Genomic DNA, 27,679 nt, shown 5'->3' with positions numbered 1-27,679 from the left:
CAGGCCTAGTGAGCACAGCAACTCTTCATGGCAGTACTTGCCCCAATGAGGCTGCTGTGGGGGCTGAAGGTCCCTGCCTTCCCACAGTTGCCTAAGCCTCCTCTTCCTCCTCTGGGTCCTTCCCAAGCAATCTGAGACTATGCTGAGGTGCCTGTCTCTGCACCTCCCTCTTCATACCTCTTCTGGTCCTTGGAGATCAGGGGGAGAGGAGCTTGTTGAAGCAGGAGAGGGATACACCTTGGCTTTTCAAGAGCCTGACTCATCTGTCTCTTGGCCCTCCTCCTCCTCCTCTCCAGCCTCTTCTGCCTCTGAGTCTGGACTGCTCTCTGCCCCAGCCTCTTCCTGCTCACTAAACCCTGTTACCTCTTCAGCTTCTGACACCTCTTCATCCCAGTCTTCTCCTTCTGACCCCTCATCATCATCCCACCACCACTCCTCTGCATCCAGCCAGTACACGACATCACGTCACTCACCTGCTTTCCTCTAGAGATTCAACCTGACTAGAATATGCCCTTGAAATGTAGTAATATGTCTTGGCTGCCTAGACGGAGGGGGTGGTGTGTCTGGCTGCAGCTGCTGGGGCAATAGCTACTACAGATATATGGGCACCAGAAAGCTGGGGAAAGTTCCCCTCCCCTGATATACCTAGATGTGCATCCACATAAAACCTCATTATCCTGACCAAGCAGGAGAGTATGAAGCAACCACTAAGGGGATATACAAATTGGCACGCTTGAACGGCTTCCCCAAATAAGCATAGCAAGATGAATGGGCATCGTATATCATTTTAGAATATTAGCCTGGATAAGGTGCTTGGATGTCATCCATTTCTGCATATCAACACAGGCAATGAAACCATCAAATGGTCCTTTTGGGACCTCCCTAGACTTGCAAAGTCCATCTGCAGTCACAGCTCATGAATACAAAATGGTGCCTGCCCATCCATCCAGGGGAATATTTAGTTAGCGGCATTGCATTTCAGGTTCATTTGGGCGAAATGTTAGGTTTAATTAAAATATTACTTTCTCCAGCTCCTGCTGCACCTGGGATCACGTCCAAGGCTTCTTGTAGCTGAAGCAATGGGAGTTTCAGGCGACCCATGACGGGGGTAACGTATGGCGGCCTCACACTTTTCAGTATTGAATTTTACTCAACGAGGCCACATATACATTACCAAGTGGCTTTGATGGCAAGGATAGAGCGATCTTTGTGTGTGTGCATTCTGGCTCCCACGTGAAAACACAGGTTCTGCAAGCCCTGCACTGTCGGATGCAGATCCAGAGTTCTGAAGGCGGCGAGGACAGAGTTCTGTGCAAACGGGCTCTCAGAATTGCTTCACTGTGCTTTTTAGTTAGAAAAACTGGGGCAGAAGGGAGAGGCATTTCACTGAACTAAATTAACTGCAACTAATCCATCTGCAGGAATATGGGACTGGTCTGATCACATGTAAAAAGGGAGGTGGGAATTCTGACTTCAATAGCGAAAAGGAGTGAAATGCTCTTTTCCTTGCAGCCACCTCCTTGCAGTTCCTCAATGCCATTGTTGTTATTATTTTAGCAGGAATAACAATAATTTTATTATTTACCGTATTTTCCAGCGTATAAGACGACTGGGCATATAAGACGACCCCCAACTTTTCCGGTTAAAATATAGAGTTTGAGATATATTCGACCACAGATTCTCCACCTGGCGTATAAGACAACCCCCGAGTTTTGAGAACATTTTCTTGGATTAAAAAGTAGTCTTATATGCCAGAATATACAGTATATGCCACCTACCTGATTGTGTTGGGCCCGCCACTGGGGGCGGCTCTTGACAAAATATTAATAACACATCAATACATCAAACTTTAAAAGCTTCCCTATACAGTTGTACCTTGGAAGTCAAATGGAATCCATTCTGGAAGTATGTTCGACTTCCAAAACGTTCGAAAACCAAACCGCAGCTTCTGATTGGCCGCAGGAAGCTCCTGCAGCCAATCGGAAGCTGCGCTGGACGTTCGGCTTCCAAAAATCGTTCGTATTTCGATCGTTCGGGAGCTGATTTGTTCGGGAACCACAAGGCATTCGAGATCCAAGGTACGACTGTACAAGGCTGCCTTCAGATGTCTTCCAAAACTTAAACAGCTGTTGATTTCCTTGACATTTGATGGGTGTTCCACAGCGTGGGCACCACTTCTGAGAAGGCCCTCTGCCTGGTTCCCGTCCACTGTCCAGGACATCCAGTTTTTTGGGGGCTGTGCTCTCACATGGGTCATGTGAGCTCAGTTAGTTCGAGCATGGTGTTGATAAAGCCAAGGTTATGGGTTTGATCTGCATATGGGCGCATTGCAGGGAGTTGGACCAGATGATCCATGGGGGTCCTTTCCAATTCTATGCTTTTATCACTCACTCTTGAGCGGGCCCAGAATACATGCACCCCTTTTTTGCGCTGGGACATGTCGGAGGGTATGGTGGCACCATTTGCGTAACAAAAACGACAGCAGAGATAAACCTTTTCAAAAGTTCATGGCTTGGCTTTTGAAAAGCAGGGGGTCCACAGCGCTTAGCTAATTAGGAACCGCTGCCATAGGTGATCAAACCTCGGGGAAGGGATGTAAGCTCAGTGGTAGGGTATCTGGTCGCCTTGTATAGGGTCCCAGGTTCAATCCCCAGGTCTTCTGTCAATCCTTGAAAAGCTGCTGCCAATCAGTGTGGACAATACTGACCTAGGTGGACCGATGGTGCGAGTTGGTATAGCTTCCTGTGTAACTAAGGCCAGCTTTGACAGGCACTGCTGGAATAAGTTGCCTGGGCTTGCTACAGCCTATTACACCCCCACAAGCATTTTTCCCCCCAAACAGAAACATGACTATCAGAAACAATGAGACAGTTCCCTCGTTGCTGCTGAAGCTGCGGTTTCATTCCTCATTATCCTAAAGAAAGAAAAGCCCCGAGAGCGCCGAAGTTTCTGCATCCACAGCTAAAAATGGGAGCAGCATTCCCAGCAGTGGGAGCCCAAAGAGAGGGAAGCGTATAATCAAGAAAAATAACTGCGGGGAAAGATAAACTTATTTTAATTACCTTCAGAATTATACAGGGATTTGCTCTGGTGTACATTATAATCCCGTTGCTTTGCAGAGTCCGCAGACGCAGCGCCAACTTGAATTCCTCCTTCTTGCTATTTTCAGAAACCCGGTATTTGATGTAACTATTCCCAGCAAAGCTAAGGGAAGTGTGTCCTGAAATAAACCATTTGGAGAAGAGGCAAAAAAGAGAGACTATATATATATATACACACACACACTTTTTACATTTTGAAATAAGACTTGGGAGATAATCCTACCGCCTGCCAAAGGAGAAAAAAAAGTTAATTAAGGAAGATGCACGGTTAACAAGGCTGATAAGGGAGTATCTTTTTTTTTAAAAAAAAAGAAGAGCCCATCTTCTGACAGATTAAAAACTTGTCCCTCTTGTACACGCACCTTACATTAAGGAAGATTAATTCACTAATAAGGGGGGAAATGTTGTTTCTTGATAGGAATTACTACCATGCATAAAATGTGATCAGGTCTATTTGTAGTGAACAAACCAGATAATTTTTTAAAAAATTTTTAGCGCAATTGTGGCTCGTGGTACATGGGGGAAGTCCTGTACAACTTGTGTTCCGCCAAGCTAAATACAGCCTACCAGCCATGTGTTCTGATGGACTTTTGTCGACCTGGCACCCTCCAAATGGATTTGGACTAAAACTCCCATCAGCCCCAGGAAAAACGCTGCATTTGCAAAGTCTGGCTGCCTCAAGAACCAGCTTGGAAAAGCAGTAAAGAGCAGTGCCGCCCCAACCCTCTTTTCATCCGCATTGAACTTCTACAATGAATAACCAAGATGGCTTGGGTGATACCTGACGGTGCGACAGAACAGAGCGTGTACCTGAGCACTCCCCAAGCTTTCCAGGAGGGCACTGGCAGATGAATGGCCTCCGGTTGATCTCATAGCCCACACATTGCATATCTCCAGGACAGGGTTTCTCTGTGCAGGGATCACTAGAGCCTGGACACAATCCTCCTGTTGCAAATCAAGAAGAAAACAGATACTGCTACGTTATCCATCACATAAAGTAAAAACCTTCTTTGGAGGAATTACAGAATTTTAAGAGTTAGATGGTGTGAGGAATGAGGATGCTGCTTTTTCACATAAGCCACAAATGCAACAAGCTAGACAGACGTTAGCAGTTCAGATCGATTCGCATCCGATAACTAGAAAGGTTTACTCTGCGTGGCCAGAATGAGGTTATAACAGTTATCGACAGACACCTGCAGTCTAAGTCGACTCACTTCTCATAACTGGAGATGTTTAGAAATTGTGGTCAAGATGTGGTTATTTTTGCTTTGCTTAGCAAGTGACTGCATAGGAACATAGACCAAATAAGGGAAATACTAAATAAGGCTAGAGGGGCGCTGAAGTCAGAGTGATGGGAGATGTAAACAGGGGCGGGAATGTTAGTAGGGAAATTAGGCGGTCGTGATAGGCTGTAAACCTTGTAGTACCCAGCCAATGGGGAGACAAGGGAGGGAACCTGCACTTCAGATATAGGGAATATAAGATTATGCTTTGCCAAAGCTGGGGTGTGCCTACTTTGGACACCCGATCTTGCAAGAACGTATTGCACTAAATAAACTCTTTTACTGCTTCACCAATTTTGTTCAGATTTTATTTTAAGGAGTGGGATTCTGGGTTTTAGGGCCCACTTACTACAGACAGGACCTTGGATGTTAGCTAATCCAACTCTTGCAAGAAATCTTGCAACTGGAGCACCCCTGAGATGCATGCCTTTGGGATCACATACTCCACTTCTTCAACCTTGTGAGCAACTTTTCCCTCCTTCCTCCTCTCCTCTGGATGAATTTCTATATCCTTCCCTCTTTGGAACCATCCATGATGCAGTGTTGTGCTTTTACCAGTGTTTTTGCTAATCATGGCCATCTGAAAACACAGCTTGCAAATCTCATTCTATCCAAAACAGAGCCCAAATGCAAGGACATTTTTTTCCCAAATACTTTCGACTCCCAAGAAATATGGCTCCTTTCAGAGAGGATTTTGCCAGGGGCAAGTGTCTGCATTGTGCCCCCCCCCAAAAAAACACTAATTCTGAGTGACAGCAATTATTTCTTGCCCTCACTCTGAACTGGTGTTGCCATCCAGCTGGGTCTGAAGCTATGGGGCACTATTACAAAGCCAAATATGATTGATTAGATGGAAGCATTATATCAACATGTTGGCTATGTGATCACTGATACCATGTGGTTGGCAAGAATGTGGAATTTTGAGGAGAAAAAGGCTCAGAACCATTCAAGGCTGTAAACTAAGAAAAACAGCACAAAAAAGTATGTGCAGAGGGCATTGTAGAACCTTGAAAGTTCTGTTTTCAAAACAATTACCTGTATGTTCTCCTACAAATTTTTGGCTTCAGTGCTCCTTCTAATCGTAGCTTGACCCACAGTTAAATGTGTCTGTCTGTCTGTTTATCTGTCAATAATATCTAAACATGGTATGTGCATGTGTGGAATCTTAAAACAAATTCAGGAAGAGCAACTCCTTCCTGTTACAATTAAAGCAATCTTTGTTAGTCTCAGTCAAATCAGGATTCTCTGACCATCTCATTTATTTGGCTCCCATGTCTTATTTACAGTGTTTAAAGGACACAGAGAACTTGTATGGGGGCAAACACTCCTTGTAGTTATCACAGACAGTGAGTCCCTAACGCACTTCACCACAAGGGAAGCATGGGGTTGCTGGAGGCATAGCTCCAATTACTTTGGATCGTAGGTCTTTTCCTGGAAACAGAAAAATTATTACTGTAGGTTTCTAAGTGGACACAGCCTGCCTACAAATACGGCAGCGACCGTAAATGCCTGTGCTTGATCTACAGTGCATTGCGGTCAATTTAATCTTTCCAGGCGCTCCTCTCACTTTGTCAAATATTTGCTTGCTGGGTCTTGAAGGAATAAAACAGCTCAAAGGGCCCTGCCGTGCAAAACGATGCGTGGAAATTCTTACAAACAATGTACAGTGCTGAGCGCAATATGGGAATATACGAGCCACAATGGAAAATCTTATACCAGGCTTGGTCTTAAGTTCACAGCACTGTGTTGGACACCTTCACATTATGGAGGTTTGCATCGTAACAACAAAAAGCCTTGACAAGCAAGCTGTCCTGCCAGAGGATGAATCTGAAATGGAAAATGACCATAATGCTGTCTCCTCCCATTGAGTATATACTCATAGCTGCCAACTTTCCCTTTTTTGCGGGAAATTCCCTTATTCCAGCGCCGTTTCCCATTGCAAAAAAAAGGGGGAAGTTGACAGCTATGGCCATTTCCCAATGCAAAAAAAAGGAAGGTTGACAGCTCTGTATATACTCGCCTTCCATTGTCCCAAATAATATTAATCTTCACCCCTCTTTGCATTTAGAGTTAGCCATTGTGGGGCCAAATATCACCAGTTCAGGAGACCATATTGGCTTAGGGGATGCCGGTGGCAGGTAGGCTTGCCAGCCTGCTCCTGTGTCTACAGCACAGGGGGAGGCAACCTGTGGCCATTCAGGTGTTTCTAGACTACAACTCTCATCATCCTTCACCACTGGGCACATAGCACGGCCGTCATGGAATCATTTATCCTGTTATTTCACATTCTCATTTCAATGTTCTTTTCTTCCTATCCATCCTGCTTGTTTCACCAGCAGCACATGGTTAAAAATCATGGCTTTTCTTTCAGGGCTGGAGGAATCCTTACGCTCACTATTTTGTTGTTTTTATGTGTATTTTAAAATGCGTGGATAACTTGGCTGCAGTGATATAAGGCTCTGCTAAAAATTGCAGAGCAGTTGAAATAGTATCTTCTGGAGTTCCCAATTGTCCATCCGATTCCACTGGCTCTTTCAATGTATCCATGTATCGCCTAGGCATTTGCGCAGAGATCTGTATGCACAGGTTATTTGTCCTCAGAACACAATTAAATTTTATGTCATGTCAGGCGATAATTTTCAACAAGCCTCTCCGCAGCTGACAGATAGACAAGTCACTTGGGCAAAAAAGCTGCAGGACTCATGAATATACATAAGCTTGTTGGAAGACAACCCTGCTGAGAGTTTGGAACAAGGCGCCGCATGTTTTCACAACCTTTTAACCTCTGGTGAAATCTCTGACACCAAGCAATAAAATCAATACACAGCCTTGTAATCAATCTTTGCCATGTTTCAGCTGATTCCCACTCTAGGCAGAATAAACTCCCCATGAAGCCCAGAGACATGCGGGAAGAAGCTTATAATTTAATGTGACAAGCCTGCATGACCCAGCAAGCCAAACACAGCTCACCAGTCACGCGCCGGGGCATTCCGGGCCTAGGCAGGCAGCACAAACAGCAGCGTGTGGGTGTGTGATGTCAAACACTTGCTGGGCTTTCACTCACGGCTCATGGGCTGTGTTCTGTTTGATGAGGCACAAGGTGTGTGGGCCTGAGCTACAAGGTTCATATAAACTGACAGGTGCGCAGGCAAACTGTCTCAGGCAATCTCTGTGATAGCAGAGGCCTTCAGATCCTACAGTAACAAGACCCCAAGTGAACCACAACCCTCCACGCTAGCCAAAAAAACACCCCAAAGAAACTCACCGATGCTTTGGCTGAACTACAAATGGTTCATAAACCTTCAATCAGCCAGAGATGCACATGGGCATTTCACAAAGGCATGTGACTGAAAAGGTTTCTGTAGTTGGTTGAGATGCTCAAGGTGGCTATTTTCCGACGCTTTTGTGATGAGCCTCCCAATTCTCCAAGGAAGCGAGTGGCATTTAGGTTGCTGAACTGAGTCGACACGAAACAGCTCCATTTATCAGCTGCCCAGCGGCAGACGTACCCATTGTCAGGAGCTATCAGGGCTGGAACCATGAACTTTAGGATGAGTGGTGAGCCACTAAGGTAGAACTGTTCCCAGGGCTGTGATGTCTTGTAGGCAGCAGAGCAGGATTTCCCAAACTTGGCACTCCAGCTATTTCTGGACTGCGACGCCCATCATTCCTAGCTATCAGGACCAGTGGTCAGCAATGATAGGAACTGTACTCCAAAAACAGCTGCAGACCCAAGTTTGGGAACCCATGCTGCAGAGCAACCCAGCCTAGCTAGGCAGCTTATTGGCCTCCCCTAAACTGGCAGGGGCTATAAAATGTGCTGAACGAATGTAATAAATAAAATCTGCATCTAAAATGTGTGCCCTGCTGCTGGGTTGAATATACATTTCGGCCCTTTTCGGCAAGCTAGTCCCAGCTTGCGCACAACAAGCTGATGCTAGGATGCGATCGCAGAACTAGCGTTTCATTAAATCAGCAGTTACCCCATGCCTATGCCACGACCGCAGCACTGTGGCAAAAGCAGAAGGGCACCTAAGTGTAAATGCCAGGAGCCACGATACTGCTATCGTGTCCTTCTTCTGGTTCTTTTCTTTTCTTATTTTTTAATCGTCAAAAGGTGTTCTCTGCCAAGCAACTGGGGCCACATCGGATGGCTCCATCCCGTTCTGCCAATACTGTGATGCTGCTTCAGCTCTGGCACTGCTGCCTAGTCCTTGCACAAAGCCACTATTCAGCGCAAGCCAGCGTTCCCATCAAACTGTAAGAGCGGTCCTGACAGATAAACTACAGGCATTTCAACTTTTTATTCGAGCTTCTGTAGGTGAATTTTATAGCTGTCACAAAACTTTTAAAATATTGAAGCTCTGGAGAGGGTTCTTTATGTCTGCCTTTTGTGGATATAAGGGCCCCCAGCTACAAATCTTGTCTTATTGCCTTGCTCCTGGCTAACATGCATTTTCAGGGTGATTTCACAATGGCAGGGACCAAAAGCCACTAAAGCACTCACAAGGACATTATCCACCTTTGGGGATTTATAGCCCAGGCTTGAGTCTCTGCTCTGAAGTCCAGCATATCCTCTCCGCCCCCCCCCCCGGCTGTTCTTTGTTTCTTCCCGCAATTAGAACCAACAAATATACAATCTCTAGGCAACCCCAAAATAAACAGATGACACTCCCCTGCAGGAACAGGAACAGGACTGTTCTTCTGGACTACAGATATTAAAGTAGAGGGTCAGCCGATGTATCAAGTCTCTTTAATATGATGGGATGGATCCATCTGATTTTAGAAATGAATAAATGTGACAACTAGTTGGAGAGCAAGTGTAGTGCACTGGGTAGATTCAACCTCATCTTGGATTGGAGAGGTGAGAGGGTCAAATTCCTGTGTGGCTACAGAACTCATCACACCCCAGTAGGCAAGTCACTATTTCTCAGCTTAAGCTACGCCAAGGTCTACTGTGATGTTAACCTGGGATAAAAGAATATGAGTGATATCTAATGAGTGGTCCTACTCAGAGTAGACCCACTGACATCAGTAGGTCTGCTCTGAGTAGGACTTGGCTGGCTGTCACTCAATGATTTTATTTGTCGGGATGGAATCTTTTTTAGTAGGGTTAGGGTCTGGCATAATAGGGCCCAGATTTAACTCATTTATTTTATTTATTGTGCTATGCTTTTAAGTTTATCCACCAGTCTACACATACTCAGGTTTGATTGCTGTGCGTATTTTTATGTGTTCGGAAAATTAAATTAAATTCAAATATCAAATGGGAATATATGCAGGTTGCAAATGTTTTCTCTAAAATCTTTGAGCTGCTACAATGAGCTGGAATGGGAAGATGGACTTCCTTTCCATCTAAGGCTGCCATGGCAAAATACCAGAGTCAGTGTTCAATCCTGACAATACTTGCAGATTCAGGTGTTGTCTTTTTGACATCTTTTCCATGGTGGTGTTCACTATGGTCACCACCAACTGAACAACCAAGTGGTTCATCTGAATGATCCATCATAATCATCATTTATTACTTATACCCCACCCATTTGACTGGGTTGCCCCAGCCACTCTGAGTGTCTTCCAACATAACAAAAACACAGCAAAATGTCAAACATTAAGAACTTCCCGATACAGGGCTGCCTTCAGATGTCTGCGGAAAGATGTGTAGTTTTTTATCAGTTTGACATGGATTGGGTGCTGGCTACCATTACAAATACGATCATATGGATGCACAAAGCAAAACACATGGTATAGATTGCTTTCCACGCAGGTACATGATCTGGAACTGTGAAAATGGAAGAAACTGGACACAAGGCAAACGTAACAAAGCGGTATAGAAAAGGTTGATATGCACTACACACTAAAAACAAAGAAAGATGCTGTTAAAATAGCAAAGCGCAAATAAACTGGGGTCAAAACATGTCATTGCTGCAGGACCATGAAATCTAGCTAGAACTGGAGCGACTCTGGAAAATGTCACCTTTGCTAGTAAGGAAATGGCTGTCTGGGAACACAGTGATGACTCCATGGATCCATTTTCCTGGATTTACATGGATATGCATTAACACTCAACTGGGCAGTGCAGAATCCGTTCACCATCGTGGATTAAATACATACTGATGTGTAAGCAAATGCTATTATCATGATGGCAGCATCTACATGGTGCCAAAACTGGTGTGGCTGCTACATCACCCAAAGGTAGGTCGCTCCTGGCTCAGTACGTCAACTGTTATTTGCACGACATGCTATGTCAGAGCTGGTGCAATACAGTGGGGTGAGCTGTAAACCCTGCACGGAATCTCAGCTCAGCCCCGAATATTCACAGTGACGATAAGATGGAGAAACCCAATACTACTGATCCATGCTGCTGGGCTGTTGTGAGGATTACTAAGGCAGTCTATACAAAGTGCTCTGAACACCTAGGAAGTGCCTTCTGCTAAATATTATCATTAACAGATTTGGCTATTATGTCATGGGCAGACACAGCCTACCAGCAGGAACAGGAACACCAATCACTTTTCAAAACTGGATGCTTATTATTAGATTACTGGAGTTGTAGTGGAGTGTAAGGTTCAAGCTACTGATTGCTTCTTTCAGAGTGTCAAGCTGGAAAATAAGACTAGAAAACCCAAAGCACTGCTTTCCCCCTGCCCTAGCCCCGGTTGCATCTTATATTTTATTTTCCAGACAGGAAAACTAACTGCTGTCACACTTTAGAGTGACATTCTGTCAATGCTAATACTGACTTGTGACAACTGGTATTTAAACTATATTGTATACTGTGTTACGGTGTCAGCAAAGTTCCTGAACGGTTACATCAATGTCACATTACTGACTCCTTAGTTTCCACCTCCATGAATACTCCCTTCTAACTATGGCTCTCAGAATTGTTGGTGGGAGAAGAAAACTCTTAACCACCACAACTGTAAGTCTCTAAAGCAGAGGTTGGGGAGCCTGTGTCCCAGTTCTGTTGGGACTCTAACTTGCAATAGCTTCAGTCAGCATGATCAGAGATGATGGGACCTGAAAGTCCAATGACATCTGGAGAGCAACATTAAACAATACCATAACTAGACAATACTACATGGGCTGCCTGGGTATGAGGCATGCCCATAAGTGGGGTGGGGGGAACTAGGTATCGGACATGGAGGAGAATTTTATTAATTCACCATTAATCACTGATTGAAAGGGAATACCTGTATAACCAACAGCAATGATGTGCAAGATCTGCAGGATTTAATTGCCTCTGGTTAGATGAACACATTTTAAGTCACATTTTGTTTACTTCTGTGGATGTAGGAGAAAACCCTAAATAAGATAGAAGTTTGATAAGGAAATTAGATTTAGAATAAGTTTAGGTGTGATTGATGATCATATAATGTTAAGAAATTACTAACGATGTTATACAGTGAACGCAGAAGGAGAGGACGTGAGGAAGTCAGCTAACAATGTTAAGGAACAGATCGATTATAGTTATTACAGTTGTTTTTTGTTGTTTTTTGTTGTTATTTTTGGTATTTTTATTGGTTTTTTGTATTTTGTTTTTTTGTATAATTTTTGTTATAGTGTGTAGTGTTTGTTTGTTTGTTTGTGTTATATTGTTGAAAATTTATTGTTGGAAATTTAATTAAAATTTATTAAAAAAAGAAAAAGAAATCCCTACCTTATGAGCATTACCAGGGAGGGGAAACAAAAGCACTGGATTCAGTCTCACTGAGGCATCTGGCTGGGTAAACATGCTTCTGAAAAATTTCATTACAGTAGGTGGGATTAATTCAGAAGACTTAAAAATTAAACTTTATGGATTGTAGCCTAAAGATTTGGACTGAACCACCTACGTATCTGGATGCTATCCAACCTGAATCCAAGTTCCAAACCCCTGGAGATGCCCAAACCCTTGCTTTCCTGTCTTTCGGACTACGCAGTGTTTTGATAACTCAGTTTGCTAATCAAGGTAAACTAGGTAAAACTGCTGCACAGCTGGCCTGAATAAATAGTGAATAACCATGGCATCTGCCAGTGAGAATAGCATTCCTAGTAAAATACAAATTTCAAGAATGTGCAAGCCTTGCTTCTGCTCCAGCTTTCTTGAGCTGCAAGCTGGCCATTTATTTATCAGACCTATAGCCTTGGATTTATACACTCACCTGGTAACCATAGGGGAATAAAAAAATTGCATGTTGGTGAGTGCATGGAATTCCATTCAGGTGAGTGAGCAAGGTACCCAAAGCCCACCTAGTCCAGCATCCTGCCAACCACATGCCTATGGGAAGCCCACAAACAAGATCTGAGTGCAACGACGCTCTCTCCAGTTGTGATTCGCAGCCACTAGTATTCACAAGTGTGGTTGGGAAGCAGCACTCCATCCTTCCGCTGTGTCCAGCATGGAAATTGAGTGGGCTGTCGGAGGAGAGAAGCTCTCTTCTCCATGCCCAGCACAGAAATACAGCGAATTACTGGAGGGGAGACAGAGCTCTTGGTCCCTTCTCTGCCAGACCCCACCAAGCTAGCAACATTTTCCTGCAGATGAATGAGTCATTTTTTGTGGGTATGTTTCCAAGCCTCTCCCCCCTGTGATGCTCACTCCCCAGAGTCAAAATGTCAATTCTATTAAAAAAAAGCAGCATCCCAAAACTGTGACACGTATGTAAATGGTGCCTAATTTTAACAGAAAGCAAATGTGCAGTATTCCATTGCAATGATAACTGCACCCGCTTCAAGAATGGTACAAGAGTTTCAGATCACATTCTCACAAGGTGCTTTGTTGGGGGGGGGGGCATTGAGCACGGGCTGAAAAAGAAGGTCAAGAACCCTCCTTTGCTACCAATTACTTAATGAAATGATTTTTTTTGGTTTTCAATACTCCAGCAAAAAAAGGGAATGAGACAAGCCCCTCTTAACTTTATCACTTGGGTCAAATGTCACCTTCTATTTGAAAATACTGAATACAGTCTGGGGCTGTTCTTACACAGCCACCCTTCATGCCCCCACAGATTTGGCTGGAAAGTCCTATAACCTTTCTTCGTGGCACAAGGTTTACGGATCCCTTTGACTGGACTGCCCCTGGAAACTTTGGACAGCTTTGTTCCAAGGGGGTCAAAGTTCACCAGCTCTCATTTGACATCAATAAACGCCAGCCATTCCTGCTGAGCGTGAGAAATCAATTCTCAGCTGTACATTTTCCAAAAGCTCTTTTTAAACTAACTGAATTGAACTGGCTGGTGTTAGAGAAATAAAAACTATGCTCCAATGTAAGGACGGGGAGGAATGGGATTGGTGGAGGCAGAAAAGAGGGGGCAGGAGAGACCACTCACCATTACAAGAGCAGCGTACATTTCGGAAGAATCGGGGACACACAAAACTAATCCGTGCTGTGCTGTAGGTCATCAGGGAATGGGAATCAATAGACAGGCTTTGCTCGCAGTGCTGCTCCTGACAATCCAATCCGGAGCAATTCTTCTCCAGTATAGCTGAGACGCGGATCACATTTTCCAAGTGTCGCCTTGCATTGGTGAGCTTCTGAATCAAGTAGGCAGGCTTATAGAAGCCTCCCGTGTGCATCTGAACCGCAAACAGCATGTCGAGCTGGTTGGTGCCCGCCACGGGCTGAATACTGATGATGTGCAAGCTGTCTTGCTTCTGGGTGAGCACGGCGTTGCGCAGGGTGCGCCTGAACCCGTGCATATGGAGCCCCACAAAATCCTCGGGGGAGACGTTCTCGAAACGGATGGTGACCGTGTTCTGCAGCATTTCCTGCATCAGCTGCTCCACATGGACCGTCACGTCCATGGGCACCTGGAACCTCCCGTCGCTGACAGATACATTCAGGATGTACTTCCCACTATCCAACCCACCAAGGGCGATGATTTTCCCATCGTGGTTGTTGACCTTGAACAAACTTTTCTGCTCAGACTTCAGGCCGTACGTGAGGGTGTCGTACATGTCTTGGTCCGTCGCATGTATCTTCCCAATGACGCCTCCTGGGAAGTCGTCTTCCATGGTGACGATAAAAATCTCCAGAGGGATGGCTGTTGGCTTGTGGATACTTTCTTCGATGACCCGGATTTGGATATAGGTGTGGGAAAGCTGCTGAGGCTTTCCAGAATCCTTTGCCTAATTTGATGCATGACAAAATTGCAAAACAAAACACACCGTTACTTCAAATAATGGTCGGTGAAGATCCGAGCACTCCGTTTTTCTGGAAGAACTTCAGAGTTTTTGCAGTACAAACTCTGATCCCAAATAAACAGTTTTAAAATAATAAAGAAACACACATGCACAGTTACAGGTGGGTAGCCGTGTTGGTCTGCCATAGTCCAACTATGGCAGACCGACTTCTTCAGTATCTGAAGAAGTGTGCATGCACACAAAAGCTCATACCAAGAACAAACTCAGTTGGTCTCTAAGGTGCTACTGGAAAGAATTTCCTATTTTTTTCACACATGCACAGGTAAATCTGCCAAGTTTCTCTATCAGGTTGGTCTATCAGTGTTTCTTGTGCAGTGCACATTAGCTTTAAAACTTGACCCAAGGCTACAATCCTAAATACGCTTACTAGGAAGTGAGACTCAGCGAACTCAGTAGGAATTAATTATGAGTACCTGCATTTCACACTTAGGATTGTGTTATGACTCTTCCTGAATTGTTGGAACTGGAACCTGGGAGAAATTCATCTTCCCATCAATAGTTTGGGTTGGAGGGTAGCAAGTGGACAGTTCCCCTGGCCCCTTACTATATTTGTATAGATTACCTGGATTACCATCTTCCCAAATGGGCAGAGCTACTTGTACACTGCATATGCAAATTGCAAAACAGGATGTATACACAGAGGCCTTACAGCCTGCGTGATCTCTGTCCCTTTTATGAAATTAGATCAGGGAACATTTGCAAAATCCATGCTCTTTTTGGCAGCAGAGTTCTGGTCCTTCCTGCTTACACAGTAAAACAGCGACTTTGCCTACATGTGTGACAACAACAACAATTAAAATCCTGCATCATTAATGTTAACCAGCTCCCAAATTCCATTTCATGTGAACGGTTTTGTAAGGTATCTGGTTAATTAGCCATCTCTACAGAATTTAAAGTGGGTAATAAAACGCACAATTTTGTGCACGGTATAAGGGGGTGAAATCAGAAAGATGGCACACAGGCCTTAATGGGAGGACGACAGTTTGCCATGAGAACTATTTTCCAACGCTTTTGTGTACGAAGAGAGCAGTACCTGAATGCAGAGCACATATTCAGTTGCTTCCCTGTACTTGAAGACGACTGCAGATCGTAAGATGCCTTGCTGGTCCAATGCAAACTCTTCGCCTTCATTACCCGTCAAGATGGAAAAGGTGAAAGGGGGTCCATTGTGCAGAGAGTCTTTGTCTGTCACCACCAGCTGCAGAATGCTTGTTCCCACTGGTTTATTCTCCTTTGTGCATACACACAGTGTATATGTTAAGAAAAGGGTCTTAATTATACATCTCGATACATTTTTGCCTGCTGCATAGAATGCATATGAATGTGGGGTTTTTTATGAGGGTTTTTTTGTTTGTCTGTAAATCTCCTACTTTGATTCTGGTGTTCAAGTCTGCATGAGAGCAAGTTGTAGCAAAACGCCTGTTAGGCTTGCTTATTTGTATTATGGTCAGAACTGATGGGATTGTTCTGATGTCTATATGGAGCAGGGGTGGGCAACCTTTGAACTGCTAGGTGTTGTTGAACTACAACTCCCATTATCCTTGACCACTGGCCATTTTAGCCAGGGGTTGGTAGGACCTGAGAGTTCAGCAACATCCGACAAACCACATATTGCCCACTCCCAATTCACAGCAAGATAGATAATTGTTAATTAGGGATGTAGTCACACCTACACTAAGGATAACATATTCTGGGGTGAATTAAAGGAGAGTGAATTGTCAGTGATATTTTATCACCCAAAAAGGAGGAGGGAGCACCACTTTTGATTTTAGGCCTCTGTTGGCTGTTACTTTCTTTAGACTCTGTAAACTGCAACGACAAAGTAATTTGTACTGTATCTGTACTGTCCACACAACAGATCCATGTGGGGTGTAAACTGGGTAGGCAGTGCAGACACTACAGAAGTACCGCTGGAGAAAACTACTCTTGCTGGAAGCATATGTGTGAATGTGGATAACAGAGCAAGCAACTTCAAGATGCAGGCATGCACTTATTTCTCTTTCATCATTCAGCTGTGTGTTGCTGTACGAATGCAAGCCAAACAGGAGCAAAGTACGGTTTGCCAAACACAACTGTGAAAATTGGAAGTGCTGAAACAGCACTTCTGACTCACAAACAGGGATGGGTGACTCTGTCAATATCCATTTCCCTCAGTTTGTAAGATTTCTTCAGCCTTTGGTTCTTCATTCACATTTCTGCATCAGTTTGTAGTTTTGCAATATACAGGTTTGTGTGCAATTTTGCCAAATATACAGATTTTTGCTAAGCAATTATCCCAATTATAATGCTTTTTTTTAAAAAAAATCACCAGCAGTTACAGACTTTTGCAAAGATATTTCCCCTAATATAATGCATTTTTATATCCTAGCCAGGTGGGTCGGGAAGAAGAAGAACAGCAAAAATAGAACACTTTCTGCTAATATGCACATTTCTGTGTGCATTACTAGGCTGGAGAACTGCAATGCAATGCAAGGCAATGTGAAGAGAAGTGTGAATTTCGAAGAACAGTTGTGGTTTTGGTTTCTGAAAGTGTGGTTTGTTGCTGACTAGGAAGACCAAGCCTTCCCTGGGTCACATCCTTCACTTCCCATGCCAGGGGTGGGGCACCTGTGGTGCTCCAGATGCTACTGAACTCCAATGCCAATGAGCTCTTATCACTGCACATGGGGCTGATGAGAATTGGGAGTCCAACAGTGTATGGAGGCCACAGGTTCCCCAACTCTATCACAGGGACTTACATGGAGGTGCTCCTAGGTGTACGTGGGCCTCCAGCTACTAAACTGCTACTTATGCAAATCGGTCATAAAATGCTGCAAAGGATCCAGATGTTTCCTTATCACTGCAAACACAAGACCTGTTACAGAGCTAAGGAATAACGTTCTGATCCTTTCCTGGGGGTAGGGGCAGAAGAGATAATTCAGTGCTGATAAGCCACTTAAATCGTACCTAAAGCATCAGATTAGGACTGGAGATTTTCTTTCTGATGTTCAGGACCAAACTTACTTGAATCACAGCTGTATAGTTGGCAGGTGTAAATACAGGGCTGTTATCGTTCACATCAGAAATGTCAACGTTGACCGTCACAGACGCCGACAAAGGAGGAGTCCCACTGTCTCTTGCCTGTATGACTAATGAGTATCCAGAAACCTGGGGGGGGGGGGGAAGTTACATCTTTAAATCAGCTTGGAAAGCCTTCCAAATTCCACTTCAGATTTTCTACTATCTGCATAGGTTTGTTTGTGGAACAGAACGAGGTAGCAATGGATGGGTGGAATTTTGCGGTGACAGAATAGAGACTGTGCCATTTCAGGAGCCAGGTGGCAAATTCACCTGTCTTGATTGGTCCTCTGTGTAAAACAACAACAACAACAGCAGCAGCAGCAGCACCTCCAGGGAAGCAGATAACCAGCACAGTGTGGAGTTGGCTTATTCAGAAAAGGGAGAGCGTCTCTCTAAAGCTTTTGTCAGTTGAGAAAAACATTCGCTCTTTCAGTAATTTGGGGAAGGTTGTAAAAAAATATTGCTGTGTTAAGGAGAAACGTTGTCCTCACTCTGAACTGGCATGCAAATTTTCATATACCCAAAATGGACTGGCAGCGTGGCGCTGTGACAACAACATGCTCATTCCTGTTTTGGGCCATATTCACAGGAAGATCATGCAGATTTTATTTATTTATTTATTTATTTTTAAAACAACCCAGTGCCAAAACAGCTGTTGATTGGATAGTGCACAGTCCTCAAATAGTCAATGTAATACATACATACATACATACATACATACATACATACATAAATACATAAAAAATGAACTCTACATATGAGGATTGCCCACCCCTCTGCCCTGTGGGGTTGAGTATTAAGAATCACACACCCAACCAGAAAACTGAAGTGGTACAGTCCATGCTACCACCTTATGCTGATTCATGAGTACCTTAGAAACTTTTATCTCACACTATGTATTCTAACACAAGGCCTCATTACATTCTCTGGCCTTTACAGTATATATCTGTGTTTCCATGTTTATTGCTGCAGTGCATCTCAGATTCTGCTTTTTAAAATAAGGCAATCCATAACCATAATGGCTCTGTGGCATCAAAATTACTGCACCAGATGATAAAAAGCTGCAGATAATGGGACACTTAAAAAAAATAAACAATACAGCTCCTTGCATAAGAAATCCAGTACCAGCCATTATAAATTTAACTATAAGTTGTGCACAGGAAGCAATTTTAAGCTTCATAAGCATCAGAAATAAACTTGGGCACAGGAATTGGTTTCAAAAGGCGTTGCTAAAACCACATCCAGCATAGCTACCAGCCTGAGTGCCCCTTTGGTTAAAAGCTGAAGCCTTGAGCCCAATCTTGTGAGCAGCAGCAGTCAAGCACTAGTTCCCGGCATCACACCACTAAAAGGCGCTTGTGAAACTGGAACTTGCATTCTTGGGTTCTTACCAGTCATATATACAGGAAAAGTGCAAGGCCCTCTCTGGGACTGCAGAATGCCAGGGAAAGTCACATTTTGTAGACGCCCTCATATATTTTTTGTTTTGTTTTAACAAGAAGAAGCTGAGAGGTTGCAATCAAGAGATAGTCAAAGGCGCAGTATTATACTATCTGTATTTATTTGAAAGCTAAACCCCATTAGCTTCAATGAACTATACACTAAGGAGAACCACCCCAATGCTATTCTGTGAGGGGAGGGCCAGTTGTGGGCCCCCCAGGCTTCTCTATCAGTCCCTTGGGCTAGGCCACACCCTTCACTGGGACTGCTTAATGTCCTAAGAGGTTTCATCCGGCTGGAATGTATCCTTAAACTCTGTTAATGCCCGAGCTTGCCTGGATGGAGGACAGAGAGGGCTGTGTAAATGTGTTAGTTGCCCTGCCCAGTTTTGCCTCTGGCCCCGCCCACCTCTTGGAGGGGTTCCTCAGAAGGTTGGCCAGAATGGAATATGTCCCTTAGCCTGGAGAAGGTTCTCTCCCCCCCCCCCCACCAACACCGTGTCAGAGAAGCGGAGTGGTGGGGTGATAGTAGAATTGCTTGCTGAAGAAGAAGAAGAAGAAGAAGAAGAAGAAGAAGAAGAAGAAGAAGAAGAGGAAGAGTTTGGATTTGATATCCCGCTTTATCACCACCCGAAGGAGTCTCAAAGCGGCTAACATTCTCCTTTCCCTTCCTCCCCCACAACAAACACTCTGTGGGGTGAGTGGGGCTGAGAGACTTCAAAGAAGCGTGACTAGCCCAAGGTCACCCAGCAGCTGCATGTGGAGGAGCGGAGACGTGAACCCGGTTCCCCAGATTACGAGTCTACCGCTCAAGTGCTGATGTCACTTTCCCCTGTTATTGTATATAACCTGGGAAATATGATGTGAGTTGGCAGCACTTGGGCATCTCCCTGTAATATGCAATTTGGAATTTAGGTGTGATTAGGAATTGCAACTTTTGCAGGTTCCACTCAGAGCAATGGGACCTGTCCATGGGATTCAGTGTTTGCTGAACTCCCACCTGATCCAGCAAAACTCCAGTACGGCTACTTCTTTCTCAAGATTATTTTTTCCTACGGTCTACAGATGGCAATAAATCCACACACCCTCTGCTTCTCCTGCATTCCGCTGGCAAACTATCTGCAATGGTGATTCCAAATATTGACAGCTTTATCCAGCTGACATGTTAATACGGGCAGGATGTTTTCTTTTGCATTAAGCAGCCTTGAGGCAAACAGAATTATTTTCCAAGTGGAGGTTTTTATTTTATTTTATTAAAAAAAAAAAAACCTGTTTGCTTGCAGAATTTAGTATCTCTGACATTACCTTGCCTGCTAGGAAAGACCAAGCAGGATTTACTTCTGTTTTCCACAATTAATAAAGCAGTGTCACTTAAAAAAAATAAATTATCTGCACGGCACACTGCGATAGAGAATATGTGGTTTCTTTGAGGGAAAAGTGTTTGTGCATTCCAAAGACCCCTAGTCTAGACACATGCAGAAGACTGAGATGGTGGAATGGACTGTTCCATTGCTGGTGATATATGTATGTATTTGTAATATATTTTACCCACCGTTCCCTGTTCTAACAGTGTAATCAAGTATAATCAAGCTATGAAAAACAAGCAAAACAGTTCATACAGAATTATAAAAAAAATCCAGTAACACAATTCCAAACAAAAGCAGCCCAACGCAGATTAAACAAGACAGAAGAGGTGGGTCCCACTCCTAATAATCAAAAGCTGGGGCAAAGTGGTATGCCTTCAGCATAGGAAGGAAGCTATATAATGAAGGTGCTAGATGTAACCTTGTGGGGAGGGGGTTTCCACATTTTAGGGGCTGCCACAGAGAAATCCCTCTCCCAGGCCACGATTCCCCCACTTCTGAGGGTGGCAGAGCTACCAAGAGGGTGCTGATCCCAAGGGATGGAGGTGGTCTTTCAGATACTTGGCCTCCGAGTCATGCTGCCATGCCGAAACTGGAATCCCGGTCTAATTCCAGACCAGGTTCACACTGGTGTTTAATATGAGCCCATTGAATTGGGCTGAGTTTTGGCATGGCTGCACGGCATGTATATTGATTATACACGGAATTGTATAACTGTCCTTTAGACAGTTTGGGCATTCTTTTTACTGATGTGAAGTCAGTCATGAAATGGAGAGGGATGTTTGTGTGCTGGCAAGCTGCACTTCTCCAGCATATGACCTTCCCTCAGAGCTCTCCTTGGTTCTGCAACTCCTGACCCAACTTGCTCTCTGCACCAGGACAGGACAGAGCGTCGCTTCTTTCATTCGCTTCGGAGACCAGAGGCCAAACTCATTTATTCCTATCTGTTCTGGGAGCTGTAAATCCTACTGGCAACACTGGCTTCTATTATCCCCAGGGTCTCAGTGCCCCTGATTATTATTGTGTTTGTACATCCATTCTGCTGTCAGCTAACCCTGTAGGCTTATCTTCCCACAGGAAAAGCTAACAGGAGCTGAAGACCCCTGGAATTTGTAGTTTGGGAATGCCACACAGAGTGGCACTCTTCTTGCGATCTTAGAAACTGCAGCTCTTAGAGCAGGGGTAGACAATATAGTGCCCTCCAGAAGTTGTTGGTCTCCAGCAGTGTTTCCCAAACTTGGGTCTCCAGCTGTTTTTGAACTACAGTTCCCACCACCCCTGACCACTGGTCCGGCTAGCTAGGGATAATGGGAGCTGTAGTCCAAAAACAGCTGGAGATCCATGTTTGTGAAACACAGGTCTACAGATAATCTCCATTCCTGACCTCTGACCAAGCTAGCTATGGCTGATGGACGTCTTGAGGGCAATATGTTGGTCATCTCCGCCTTAGAGTTACAAAGAAAGTTGCCTTGTATCAAGACAGACCATTGGTCCATCTAGCTCAGTACTGTCTACACTGACTGGAAGCAGCTCCCCAGGGTTTCAGATGTGGCAGATTCCCAGCCCTCCCTGGAGATACCATGGGTTAAATCAAGGACTTCCTGCATGTGAAGTGGCCTTTCCCCAGGATCTCTTATATCAACCACTGTTTCTTCTTCTGAAAATCTGTGAACCCTTGAGTTTTCAAACACCGTTGGAAAATTTGCTAAATGCTTTAAAAAGGCATTGGTACATTGGGGCTGATCGAACACAAGATATATAAATTCTGGAGTATTTTCTTGTGATAATTATACTGCTGCAAGAGGTACATTTAAACACTGATGACTGTAGTCATAAGCAAAGATAGCATGCGAAAATATTATGTTTCCAAAGAAGTGGAAAAGCAATGAACCTGAGGTGGCCTTACCCTTTCTCGGTCCAATCTCTTCTTAACCTTTATAAGTCCCAAGCTAGGATCAATTGAAAACTCATTGTTCCGATCTCCATTGATTATGGAAAAATGGATCTGCCCATTGGGAGGACTGTCAAGGTCTTCAGCTATCAGCTTTAGGAAGGAGCGGGGTGGGGAGGAAGAAACGAAAGTGAGAAATACGGATTCATGCATAAACAAATTCCATGGCACAATGTTTCACTAGATACACATGCTTACACACTTTATTAAATGACACCGTTCAAATGCATATAAAATGGCTTGTATTTCCTCAGCATGAGACTTCAGCGCTACTACAAAAGGGATGAAATCTATGTATGTTCTGTGCAAATCTTAGGGAGTATAACGCTGCTGCTCCTTGCTATTAATGCTCAACAAGAACATTTTTGTTAGGTGCTTGACAGTTCCGGGGCATGGAACCGGAGCAGTCAGGTCACAAAGCTCTGCAGACTTAGACTGAAGCACAGAGGGAAATGATGTGTCAGATCTTGTGGGAGGCCCAGACAGGCCTGGGAATGAGATGTGCAAAGAGACTGGAAAATTTGTATGAAAGGTACTCCTTTCATACTTATACCAACACTTATACTGTTATTCTTTTGTAAAGATCTGATTCCTTCTATTTTAATAGTGCATTTTCACACACATTCAAAAGTAAGCCCCACTGAATTAAATGAGGCACACCCCCAGGCAAACGGACATAAGATTGCAGTCTAAATCAGAAACCTGTGCTGTTTCTCTTGTGTGTGTGTGTGTGTGTGTGTGTGTGTATCTATATCTATCTATCTTTTACAGGTGGGTAGCCGTGCTGGTCTGCCATAGTCGAAACAAAATAGAAAATTCTTTCCAGTAGCACCTTAGAGACCAACTGAGTTTGTTCTTGGTATGAGCTTTCGTGTGCATGCACACGAAAGCTCATACCAAGAACAAACTCAGTTGGTCTCTAAGGTGCTACTGGAAAGAATTTTCTATTTTGTTTTATCTATCTTTTGCAATCATTGGTTTTAGCTGCATAATTCGTTTTTCTTAATGTTAGTACTCACAACTCTGATGTTCCAACAGAAGGCAGGATGCAAATGACTGGAACGAATTATGAAAAACTAAAGGCTGGTCCTTTAGAAAGCACTGAAAGTGAGGTTTGTATTTTGCATCAGTGGGCTAGAGGGTGGTGACCAGATATGACTAGAGGCTGGAAAGAGGCTGGAAACCCATTTAAAATATATCAGCAGAAGACCAGTAAATACATTTTGGTTTACTCCATTTTTGTAGTAATAATGGAGCCATGTCTCCAGTTATGGAGAGAACGATATAGGCAAACCAGGTCTTTACCCAGATTGTGACAGTCACGGCTCTGAAGTATTTATAACCCAAATGGAAAAAGTAATGCACTGAGTGGGTGGAGCTATGTCTCGCGGGTGGTGGTAATGCAACAGTTTCAGCCATCTCCTTGCAGACCTGACCAAAAGGGGCACCAGGATATATATTACGGACCCCTCAAGATCTTGTCTTAGTGACGCCTGCCAGTGCTGTACAAGAAACAGAATTCCTGCCAGGGGTTCTGCTGCGCTTCTGAAGTTATTGAAATTCCCCATCAATAAAATACATAAACAAACACTTCATGGAAACCTAGGCAAGGAATCGGTCACACTGGCTCCAAGCTGGCGTATCAATATGGTAAACGTTTCGCAACTCACCATTATCAATGAATCGCCTACAGAGGCATCCTCGCTGATGACAGAACTGTAGACTTCTTGGCTAAATCTCGGAGCGTTATCGTTAACGTCTGTCACATTTATATTCACTGTTGCCACGGCGCTTAGTGCTGGGCTGCCCCCATCTTTGGCTTCGATGACTAGGAAGAAGTCCTTGCACGTTTCATAGTCCAGAGGTTCAATTACAGATATGGACCCTTGGAGACGGAAGAGAGAATTTTAGTAAAGCACAACACTAAGGACACACAAGCAAATTTTGAATACTAATGTTAGCGACCCCAGTGACTGCTGAAGAGGCCAGGCTACACAAGGACCAGTTCTGATATACCTTTCCTTGTTTTGTAAGAAGCCTGTAAAAATTGCAGAAATCAGAGATACTATTAACCATGGTTAAGGACATAAGAATAATCCTGTTGGATCAGGCCAAAGACCCATCTATCCAAGCATCCTATTCTCACAGAGGCCAACCAGGGTAGGCAGCCTGCAATAGCTTCTAAATCCTCATGTAAGGATGAGTTGGGCACGAGGTTTATGCAGAAATGGTAGAATTTCTTATCTTAAAGTATAGTAATATAAGAAATGGAACCAAAAGAAATGTCACAGAAACACTTCTGACCTCACTCCTCTTTGAGACATCCTCAGATTAACAGCACAAAGTGGGTAATTGACTAGCCAGTCTGAGTTTATGACTCAACTGTGCAGACAGGCAATGGACTACTACTGACAAAAGCCCTGACGTATTCATGTGGATATCGTAGGGGCCAACTCCTAGCGGCCATGGGGTCTTTGCCCCCCCCCATAAAATATTTGAGGAGGCCAGGGCCTCACAATGTTGATGGACATTCCCATTCCAACTGTGTGTGTGCACCGAATCATGTGATCCACTATGCGAGGTGGGGCTTACCTGGGCCCCCACAATATTTTATGGAAGTTGGCACCCCTGGTAGATGCACTCTATCCAACCTCAGAAAGAAGTCCTCTGCGAGAGGACAGACATGCACCAGCTCAAAGCATCCATTTGCCATTGGTCCATGGATAAGGAGATTTCCCTTTAAAAGCCTTGATCGGGCATTTTACATAATTATAAGACAGCCTGGAATCTTCAGTTTCTGCCACTGAGCTGCTGATAAGGGAGCTGTCACACATTAATGCATAATAAATGCCTTTCCCTCTCCTTCTCTGGTGATTAAACGTCACCCCGGCAATTTTATTGATTTATCTTCTTGCCTTCATTGTAAAATGCAGCTTTAACCATTATTTTCCGTACCCATTCCAGGGGTGTTGATATGCTAATACCACTCAGCTCTCCTAAATAATAAACCTTAAGGTGCACTTGAGTAGTATTTTTTTAATAAAACCACACACTTCAGAGTAAGAAATGAGTTTTCATGACCAAGGGAAGAGAGGAACTGCCAAATGGAGGAGTATAGAGAAAGATCAACTCATTATTTTAGGCCAATTGTTCTCAAAAGGAAAAGACAGACCCTATAGACATGTGGAAATAATTTGCCTGGAGAAGCAAATCTTGGTATATCTTGATCTGACCCACAAAGGGCACTTGCCCAAACCAATGGGATCCACAGCTACAATATGTGGTTATGGACTGCTGTTTGTACTTTCTGGAGACAAGTGAAAACATTTTTCAAAGTGCTGGTGCTTATCTTTCAAACAGCTTGACACCTCTTCTCACATGATCATCCATGGAGACCTTCCTATCGGTGCCCACACTATCAGAAGCGAGGGAAGTGGTTATGAGGAGAGAGGGCCTTTTTCGGTTGTGGCACGCTTGTGGAACTTTCTTCCCAGGCAAGCTCACCTGGTGCCTGTCATATAACCTTTTTATTAACCCGGGTTTTTAATCTCTTAGTGCATTTTTAAACTTCTGCTCTGATAATGTTCAGTGCTGCCTTTTACAGCTGCGAACAGGTGCTTTATGAATTATTACAAACCACCCTGACAGTTCTGAAGGTCAGGATAGAAGTGTTTTAAATAAAACCAATAATACATAATTCACTGCACCAAACTATGTTTTCTGGAATCCCCCCTGTATGTGGGTCAAGGGCTATTTCTCCCTTTCTCTTGCTTTGGTAACTATAATAGGGTGGCTGAATATTGACAAATTGAGTACACGGTTCTGTGGGACCCAGAAGAAGACAGGGAGGAGAAACTGGTTTGCTTCACATTTTAATGTGAACCAAATCCACATTTCCTACACCAAGACGCAAACAAAAAAATGCAGCTTTCCTTCAGAATCCACACATCTTTGTATTTTGTGATACAGTTCTCCAGCCAAAAGTTGTGTATGAATTTGTGTACATTAGAATTGTGTACAAAAATGCACATTAGTGAAAAATAACATACAAAGATGCACTATTGTGGAAAACAGCTGTTTTCCTTCCTATTGTAGACCTTCCTTTTGCAACCAGCTTTTTAAGTGGAGGTGGTTATCTCAGCCTGTATCTGCATTGGCCTTAATTTATTTATGTTTTTATCGTTAAAGTGAAATAATAGATCAAGTATATATTACACAAACATGTGTATATCAGGTAAAAGGTGTGTATTACACAAAACTACAAAGAAAAATGTCTGTGTTAGTGGAGACGTGACAAATTTCCATGTGAACTTTAAAAACGATTTCAAATAGATGTTGAAACGAGGCGAGCCGAACTTAATGAGAGAAGCCAAAATCGACAGATTCACCTGCCATGAGCCTGAAGGTATGAACCTGGTCAATTACACCATCCCAAAGTGAGGGGAAATGTAGGCCAGCAAAGTTGGCTGAAGGATGAAAAGACAAAACCTGAAAGGGTTTCTCAATGCATTTTCAGTTTTTCCTAAGCACTGCTATCTGCTGATTTCAGCAAGGATTAACTGGCAAGTCCATTTTACTCTTTGCTGTTTGACCTGACAGGGGTATGATTAAGTCATTGACAGCTCACTGATGTCCCTGGATTCTAAAAAAAAGGAAAAGGAAACTGAGATTTTCACCTTGAAGGCTTCAATACCAGGTGGATTGAACGAAGAATGAAACTTGTGTCCTGTACTGCATTTGTATGCTAAATGTATAGCATTGAATTGTCAGTTATTTTAATCACTGGCCATTGTGGCTATTTGAATTATAGTGTTATTTATTTCTTTTCCTCGGTCTAGTCGAAAAGTATCTCAGAAATGGCTTAATCTTCACCCAGGTGTTTTACAGCTGTGGGAAGATTTTCCATTGTGTTCACAATTAACTACACTGTTGTGTTAACATGTGACTGATGGTGGTAGGCACATGTTGTTACGCTACCCTACGGCTTCTTAATGATTTTTTTTGAAAATAATTATCCTCCTCACTAGGATGTATATACTTCAACTAGAAACTAAAGGGGTAAGCATTATCTGGCCTTGCGTAAGACTGGTTCTGTATGTCGGTATACCTACTTTTTATAATTCCAAGTATTTATCTTGCTTCTGTGCATGAGTTAAACACCTTTACTTTGGGCAATTATACTGAAGCCTATGGGAGATTGATGATATTGCATAATGTATTGTTTTTAAAGAGATTTCCCACAGCTGTGGTCCTAAGCACTATCTTTTTTTTTTTTTATAAGAATTTATTGACCTTTTTC

At 43.6% G+C, this 27,679-nt stretch overlaps 1 protein-coding gene across 9 annotated transcripts in view; it reads right to left on the bottom strand.

Moving 5' to 3' along the window:
• Nucleotides 1-27,679, bottom strand: part of FAT3 (FAT atypical cadherin 3) — a 443,200-nt gene that overhangs the window by 23,760 nt on the left and 391,761 nt on the right. For all 9 annotated transcript variants that reach the window (XM_033146109.1, XM_033146108.1, XM_033146110.1 and 6 more), the window contains 7 exons: nt 24,051-24,265; nt 22,336-22,473; nt 17,570-17,713; nt 15,600-15,797; nt 13,693-14,491; nt 3,912-4,046; nt 3,063-3,220 (listed from right to left, as the gene is read on the bottom strand). In XM_033146109.1, coding sequence (XP_033002000.1) covers nt 3,063-3,220; nt 3,912-4,046; nt 13,693-14,491; nt 15,600-15,797; nt 17,570-17,713; nt 22,336-22,473; nt 24,051-24,265 — 1,787 coding nt within the window. The remainder of the gene's footprint in view (nt 1-3,062; nt 3,221-3,911; nt 4,047-13,692; nt 14,492-15,599; nt 15,798-17,569; nt 17,714-22,335; nt 22,474-24,050; nt 24,266-27,679) is intronic.

Source organism: Lacerta agilis, chromosome 4 (genome assembly GCF_009819535.1).
Source record: "Lacerta agilis isolate rLacAgi1 chromosome 4, rLacAgi1.pri, whole genome shotgun sequence".
NCBI classification, from domain to species: domain Eukaryota; kingdom Metazoa; phylum Chordata; class Lepidosauria; order Squamata; family Lacertidae; genus Lacerta; species Lacerta agilis.
This window is presented reverse-complemented; position numbering and strand designations above follow the sequence as displayed.